The sequence below is a fragment of the Alligator sinensis genome, unplaced genomic scaffold (genome assembly GCF_000455745.1).
Source record: "Alligator sinensis unplaced genomic scaffold, ASM45574v1 scaffold154_2, whole genome shotgun sequence".
Classification (NCBI taxonomy): Eukaryota; Metazoa; Chordata; order Crocodylia; family Alligatoridae; genus Alligator; species Alligator sinensis.
The window spans coordinates 808,486-816,982 of record NW_005842528.1 but is presented as its reverse complement, the minus strand read 5'-3'; the positions used below and the strand labels follow the sequence as shown (position 1 = coordinate 816,982).

Sequence of the window (8,497 nt, the reverse complement as noted above, 5' to 3'; positions counted from 1 at the left end):
CCCAGAGGCCCCACCACTGCTCCTGCAGCCAGTGAGTACGGGGCTTTTTTTCCTTTTTTTTTAAGTGCTGGAGGCTGGGTTGGGCAGGAGCGCTGGGAGCAGGGACTCTGCCACCACTTGCCAGTCAGCATGGGGGGGTGAGGAGGAAGCAGCACTGGGAGTCAGGGCTATGCTCTGCTGCCACTTGCCCCCTTCTGCCTGGAGCGAGCTGCACCCACATGCTGCCCACACCGCCCAGGCTGAGCCAGCAGTAGCAAGGCAGAGCCCCTGTTTTGAGCACTGCCGTGCCTGCATCCCACACCCCACTCCACCCCCCTCCCTGAGTCCCAGGCTCCTTACCCCAGCTGGGCAGCTTGTTTCAGCTCCAGTCCCTCCCTCCTTCAAGCCCCTTCCCTCCCCCTTCTCCCAACCCCAATAGATTTACCAGCTGGAGGCAGCTGTCAGCTGCCTGTTTAGTCTATGGCCAAATCTCCGAATCGGACGAATCTTTTTCTGAAGCTTTTCTGAATCAATTTGGAGCTTTTACTTGGTCTCTCGATTCAGTTTGGATTCATAGATTCAGTCTTTGAGTCAGACCGAATCTCCTCTGAATCGAGTCAGCTACCGAAGCTTTGCACAGCCCTATTAGGCAGTGCCATTAGTGGCAATGTGGTCAGCCAGCACTGCAGCCTCCCCTCACGCACACAAGGCAGCTCCTTGGGTTAATTGCCCTGCACACTCCCCCCCCCCCCCCCCCCCCCACACACAAAATTATGCTACTGCATTTTATACTCTTTTACGTTTCCTTCCCTGTATTCAAATCCCACTGCTACTTCTGTGTCACTCCCAAAACCTCATCTATGCTTTATTCATGACGTTACAATCTGATTTAGGCTTTCATTACTTCATGACACATACTTCTCCTTCCTAACTAGTCCTCCTAACATTCATATCAGCTGTCCCCACACAGCTACAAATACCATCTGGTCCATCATTCTCCAAAGTACAGGTTTTCCAGTGCATCAAACCCAAGTGTTACCATCTTTCAAAGCCCTTTTCCAACTTTATGTTTCCATATTCATCTACTTTTTTTAGGCATCCTCCTTTCTCTGCCTGTGATGCCACCTTAAAGAATCCCTATTTGCTCACTTTTCCCACAAACATCTGTGCACCTTCCTCCATTCTGATCTTTAGGCATATTCTGGAAGACCAATAATTTCTCCTTTAGATCTCTTCACTAGCCCCACTGCTGTTGATTCCTGCAAGCAGTCAGCTACTTAATAGCAATGAATTTTTCTTTTTTTTTTAAGAATGACATTTCCAATAACTGGGAAGAGGTGGTCACTGTGTGACCTTATTTCAATCTTTCCTTATTCCCTTCTGTTGTTTTACTAAACTAACCTTTTGTGTCTTGGTTTGAATTAGATTGTAGGCACGTCAGGGCAGGACTGCATCTTCCTGTGCGTTTGTACAGTGCCCTGAATAATAGTCCTTGGATCCTGACTATACCTTTTAGGCACTACTGTAATACAAAAAATATATCCATCCTATGTGATGAAGAATAGATTGAATAAATTCAAACAAGACTCTTTAAGGAGACAGGTGTAAACAATCGGCTTACAGTGAACAGGAGCTCAGCCACAACTTTGTGACAGGATTGAGTAAACCCTTTGTGAGATATGTTAATTCCCCAACAAATCAAGAGCTTCTTCTCCTTCCCCTCAAGTCTGTAAATATGAACAGGCAAACTAGTGCTGCAGTACTTCAATATTAAGTCATACGCTTGGATCCCTTAAAGCCACCAGGACACAAGTGCTTTACTAAATACAAGTGATTTGCTAACTGGGGCCTAGAATTTGAGAGAGATTAATTCCAGTGTGCACTCAAAACTTGTCCTGTCAATCATTTTCTTGTCTGGAAATACAGAATATGGTAAGCATGATGTTGGACTATTTTTCTTTAAACACTGGGATGTCTCTGATTTTAACTGAAGCCACCTGATTTTAACTGCAACCAACTGGTACTTTAAAACTGCTACAAGAAATTTACCATGAATAATGAGATTGGAAATTACAATTTTTGGGCATAGAAAATCCATAAATTCTTAGCTCTCCGGATTTAGATTCTTTCTACAGTACAAAATTAGCTGCATTCATAAAATCATAATCACAGAAAATTAGGGCTCAAAGGGACCTCCAGATGTCATCTAGTCCAAACCTCCTGCTTGAGAAAAGATCATCCTTATCCAAAGTATCTCATCCAAACCACAGTGTAAACTCTAGATAAGACTACCATCAACCCTGACGCAACACAGACCTAACATCCTAGCCACTGGTAAAGCAGAGGAATGATGGCAGCCAAGGTCCTGCTTCTGTGAAATGCTCATAGAAAATTAGGATTGGAAGGGACCTCAGGAGGTCATTGAGATCAACTCCCTACTCACAGCAGGACCATACCCAACTAGATCATTCCAGCCAAAGCTTTGTCTAGCCAGGTCAAAAACCTTCAAGAATGGAGATCCCACCACCTCTCTAGGTAACCTGTTCCATTGCTTTACTACCCTTCTTGTGAGAGAGTTTTTTCTAATATCTAACCTCAACTTACTTTGCTGCAACTGGAGACCATTGCTCCTTGTTCTAGCATCTGCTGCTACTGAGACAGTCTAGCTTCATCCTCTTTGTAACCACCCTTCAGGTAGTTGAAGGCTGCTATTAAATCCCCCCTCAGTCTTCTCTTCTCTAGATTAAATAAGCCCAGTTCCCTCAGCCTCTCCTCATGAGTCATGCCCCCCAGCCTCCTAGCCATTTTTGTTGCCCTCCACTGGATTCTCTCCAATTTGTCCACATCCTTTCTATAGTGGGGGGCCCAAAACTGGACACAGAACTCCAATGGGGCCTTATCAGTGCCAAATAGAGGGAAATAATCACTTTTCTCAATCTGCTGGCAACATTTCTACTATTGGAGCCCAGTATGCTGTTAGCTTTCTTCACAAGGCTACACTATTGGTTCATATTCAGTTTATTGCCACTGTAAGCCCAGGTCCTTTTCTGCAGAGCTGCTACTTAGCCAGTTGGTCCCCAGCCTGTACCAGTGCATGGGATTGTTCCATCCTAAGTAGAGGACTTTGCATTTCTCCTTATTGAACTTCATGAGATTTCTTTTGGTCCAATGTTGTCATTATATGCTCAAGAGATCCTGGGTAGAGGGCCACGCCTCCTGCAACAGAAGAAGGTAAAACTCCCCAGAGTCTGTACCAATCTGACCGTGGGGTAAAATTCCTTTCAGATCCTAAATATGGCGATCAGTCTGATCCTGAGCAGAGGGACAAGATCCTCTGGCTTTGGTCCCAGCAGAAGCATTGGCATACCCCAAAGTCCCAACCTTGGCTGTAGCCAACATCCAATGCCTCTGAAAAAGGCTTAAAAACATTCTGAAACATGTAGCAGAAAAAGGGGTGGGGGGAGGAGGAAAACAGCAGCAAAGCCCAGATGCATGGGAAATACCCATAGTAGAACACAGACATAGCTACATGTAAATCATCCCCAACCAGTGGCTGTCCAGCCTGTTCTTGAACACCTCCAGTGATAGAGTCCACAACTTTCCTAGGCAGTCTGTTCCACTGCCTTACTATTCTAACAGTGACTATCCAATCTTAACTTACTTTGTTGCAAATTCAAGCCATTTGTCCGCATCTTCCTCTCTGCACCGAGACAAAACGTCATTTCCCTCTTCTTTATGGTAGCCCTTCAGGTATTTGAAGACTCCAACCATGTCCCCTCATAAGTACTCTTTCCATAAACTGAACAAGACTAGCTCCTTCAGCCTCTCCTCATATGACTTGCTTTCCAACCCTGTTATCATCTTTGTTGCCTACCTCTAGACCCTAACTTCTCCATGTCCTTTTTAAAATGTGGAGCCCAGAACAGCATACACTACTCCAGGTGAGGCCTAACCAGTGCTGAGTAGAGAGGCACCTTCTGTGTCTTGCACCTAATCGCTTCTGTTGATGCAGCCCAAAACTGCATTTGCCTTTTGTGCGGCTGTCACATTGCCGACTGATATTGAGTCTGTGATCTACCAAGGCCCCCAAGTCCTTTCCTATAGGACTGCCGTCCAACCAAATGTCACCCATTTTATATTTGTGTTTTGATTAAACATCTGATTTGACTGTATTTGATTATTGTAACACCTTGCTTTTTTCTGCATTTAACTTCATCCTGATAGCTCTAGCCCAACTTTCCAATCTATCAAGGTCCTTCTGAATTGTACTCACATCCTCCAACAGTTTGCAGTCCTTCCAATTTTCATGTCATCTACAAACTTGCTCAGGAAGCTTTTTATGCTAGCATCCAAATTGTTAATAAACACATTGAATGGCACCAGGCCCAGGACAGACCCCTGTGGGACTCCACTCAAAACCTCGTGCCAGTTTGACATGGACCTATTTATAATTACCCTTTGTTTCTAGCTACCGAGCCAGTTGTGTCCACCTTGTAGTAGTTCTCTCATTTATTTATGAGGTCATGCAGAACCTTGTCAAAAACCTTTCTGAAGTCCAGATACACTGTATTCATGGCCTTCCCTTCATCCATCCAAGTAGTTAATTTGTCAAAGAGGGAGATCAAGTTGGCTTGATATGATTTGTCATAAATCCATGCTGGCTGTTTGTGAGCAGCCTTTCCTTCTCTAGATACTTGCAAATGGTCTTTTTTAGGATATGCTCCAGTAACTGAAGTGAAGCTAACTGGTCTGTAGTTTTCCAGTGTTGGCACTGAATTTATGACCCAGATACCTTGTTCCGGGCAGACCCAAAACCCGCAGATTGACCACAACCACTCTACCCAATAATAGGTGAACTGTATTGATACACAGTGATAGCAGATAAGAATATTGCAAACAATTCTTTCTCTACCAGTCCCAGGGTTCACAGAGTCAGGGTACATCTGGCCACTATGCGAGCTTCACTCAGGTTCTCTCATCATTGTCACATGTCAGCAGCCTGGAGGTCGAAGGCCAAGCCCACCTTCCCCCCCACCATACAAACACACAGTGGGTGGGGTAGATGAGACTGGCTAGTGATATACCCTATATCCATGGTGGCCTCTGGTTCCCCTCTTGGGGACTCTTTGCTGGTCTGAAATCCCTCCTTTTATATTCTTTTTCCCCCTTCTGATGACTTCATTTCTGGGCATTGTTGATTGGTCTTCCTGTGGTTGTCATACTGTCCATGTTCTGTCCTGTCAGTATATTCTTTTGTTTCACAAACCCATCACATGCACACATCCTAAGTTGGTTCTTTCCAGTTTCTCCTAATTTGGTCTATCTACCAAAACTGGAAATCTTAAGGGCCCTGCAGTTAGGCACCATGACCTGGCCTACATGGCAGAGTCCCTTATCTCATGTTATGGAACAGTGTGGTACATGTCTTCAATTTCCTAGCCTGTGTGTCTGCTTGCCTGTGTCAGACAGAGTGGTCCTTGAAGGAAACTTTTTCACAAACAGGCTTTTTAGAAATCAATTAACCCTTACCATTGCTCTGGACCATTGTTTTAATGCATGTCTATTTTACCTACAAGCCAGTTCCCAAAATCAAACCACTAAATATCATTTTCTAGTCATCACCTGGGTCTTCCTTTTTGCCTTTTTTAAAGAGGGGTATTACTACAATGGTTCTTTTCCAGTCCTCTGGTACCTGGCCTGTTTCCCACAACTTCATGAAGATCACTGTCAAGGGCTGAGAGATCTCCTCTGCCAGTTCCTTCAGTACTCTGGGATGAAGTTCATCCAGCCCTGCTGACTTGAATTAATTCAGACTCAACAAAAGCTCTCTGATCACCTCCTTTATTCTCTCCTTCCTCAGTTTGCTCCCTTCTTTATACAGATAATCCTTATTAGGTGTCTGGCTGCATCTGGAATCCTGTCACAAAGCCACCTTTCAGTATATAAGCCTCTGCAATTCCATTTTGTTGAACCTGCTTCCAAGAAGAGTGGGAGAGAGGCAGCTATGGAAGTGAACTTCAAAGCTTAGCTGCATATCACATGACTAAAACATGATTGGCTTAATCAGTCAAAAGTTACAGCTGGTTGGGATAGTTCTTAATCTACAATGAAAAACATTACTCTGAAATAAATGAGGTTGGGTTTATAGTTAGTATTTAAAACAAGGTGTACACAGTATTGTAACACTGGGCACGTCTACATGAGATGCTACATTGCCATAGCATTAAGCTATGGCGACATAGCTCACTGCTACAGTGATGAAACATTGATGGGCATGAACTGTGACCATGTTGCCTTCCACCTTAAAACTTGAAATTGGTGTGTTTTGTCTTGCAGACCCCAAATGGATTATTGTTGACCCCAAGTCCACTGCTGTCCAGCATTCACTTTTGGAGCAGTCTTAGTCCTGTAGCTCCTTTGAGTCCTGCCAGGCTGCAAGGACCAAACACTTTGTTCCAGGTATGTTCTTCGTTTGTGAAGAGGTGGCACTCTGTTCCACATACTGAAAGGCCATCAGTATGTGGCCTGTACTGTGGGTTTTCAAAATAAGTTAATTAAGATAACAAGTGCTATTTGAGAGAGACATGCACTAGTTTGTAGGCAGAGTTTGACCACCTGCAGCACTGTCAAGACCTAGTGGGCAATGTTTCTTATGGAACAAGAACAATAGTAAATATTGCAGGGGGGAGAAGGAAAGCGATAATCCCCTGAGAACAACTGAAACTTCAAAAGCTCTGAAAGCCGCTCAACCTGATAGGAAAAACACTGGGAAAAGCCTTGGGAAAAAAATAAGATGACCAGGTATGGAAGACAGTACATGGATTCTTTAGTTCTTTTAAGATCACTGAAGCAATCTGGGGTCAGTTCCCAGTTCTGCCATAAAATACATGTCCATTTTGGTGCAAGTTGCTTAATCCCTCTGAACCCAAATTTCTCATCCATAAAATAATAGGACTTTCACGTGTCACAGGGTTTTGTAAAATATGTATAAGCAGAGCACATTTTAAGGGTAAAAAGCACCAGGAAGAGTGCTCAGGCCTCTAGACAATGGTGGCAAACAAGGTAAGTTAGGTCACATCTACAGAGTAGCACTGCAAAGCATCACTTATGCAGGTAACAGCAGCCTACATTTTAGTCTCTAGCCCCCCTCAGTCTACCACAAGCCTTATGTTTTGAGAAATTTTAATTTGCCAGTTCCAGTGGTCCAACCCCTACTTAAAAAGGTGGGGAATCATGGCAGTGGATTTATTAGCATCTGCAGACAACTCGAGCTGCTGATGACTTGCATTGTTCTATTATAACTGAAACACCTTGAGCTTAAACTTTCAGTTTCTTAAGGATCTTTACTGCTTATTTCTTGAAGAGAAATTAAAATGCAGAACTACTAATTAGTGTCTTAAAGCTGTGGTTCTCAAGGTCTTTTATACCAAAACCCATTTGTAAACATGGATGACCAGTCCCAACTTGGTGCCCTTCACTCCCAACCTGCTGCCTCCACCCCCAGCCCTGCAGTGTGTGGGGCAGGTTGTGGGGGGGTGTCATGGGAGGCCCCAAGCAGCCTCTTGCAGGCTGGAACTCTGTCATAGACACCTCAGCTCTGAACCCCTAGAGAATGGCAGGGAGGGTGGCTATGTTATACAGCAGTCAGAGAGCTGGAACTATGGCAATCAAACACTTGTGTCCTCATCCATGGCCTCACTGGGGTTCTGGGCACATCCTTTCACCTATAACGTAGCTGTACATGCAGCAGAGAGGGCATATTACTTTGCTTGCTGGAACTTTGCCAGCCTGCAAGGGAAGAGCCATGGTTTCCCACATTTTTCTCTTTTAAAGGAGAATCTGTTTTTTAAGTTTGTTTGCAACCCTTTCATATATTCTTGTGACCCACAGGTTGAGAAATAGTCTTAAAGAATTCTGATATTATAAAAGCCTTTGTCTGTCCGTAACACTTTATTCGTACTCTGGTTGATTGTCTCGGCAGGCAATCAGAGTACATTCTGGACAGGAGATGATGGCGGCAGCATGCCACTATGATGGCGGGGATGGAGTGGGGGGAGAGGGGGCTAGGTCAGCGCTGCACCTGCCCCTTGACCCCCCTCTCCCCCGTCCCTGCTCCTTGGAGGTGGCAGTGGCACAGGGTGCTGGCTGAGGGGAATGCAGGGGATGGCGGGGCAAGCTTCCCCACTCCCCCCTGTTCCTGAGAGGCAGCTGGGGTGCTGGGGACAGCAGGGCAAGCTTTACCCCCCGACTCCTGGCAAGTGGCGGCGGTGCAGGATAGGGGTAGTGGTGCTCCATCCCTGCCCTTCCCCTGGCAGAGAGGGGCAGGTAGCAGGGAAGAGGGGAGCAAGGGAGAGGAAGAGGGGAGCGGGATGGGAAATAGGGGAATTTCCAGTAGCAGCAGCAGAGGGAGGGGAGTCAGGGACTGGAGGGATGTTGCATGCGGCTGGACATATTAGGCTAACCTATTTAACGATTTCTTTGCCTCCATTTTCCTGAGCAGGGACCAGATCAGCCCGCC

The 8,497-nt window shown here is 45.4% G+C and overlaps 1 protein-coding gene across 1 annotated transcript in view; it reads left to right on the top strand.

Annotated features, from left to right (window-relative positions):
* The window catches only part of ELK3 (ELK3, ETS transcription factor), a 49,473-nt gene that overhangs the window by 36,342 nt on the left and 4,634 nt on the right, over positions 1 to 8,497 (top strand). Inside the window, exon 4 of the mRNA XM_006031775.3 lies at positions 6,316 to 6,438. Within this exon, the coding sequence (XP_006031837.1) occupies positions 6,316 to 6,438 (123 nt within the window). The remainder of the gene's footprint in view (positions 1 to 6,315; positions 6,439 to 8,497) is intronic.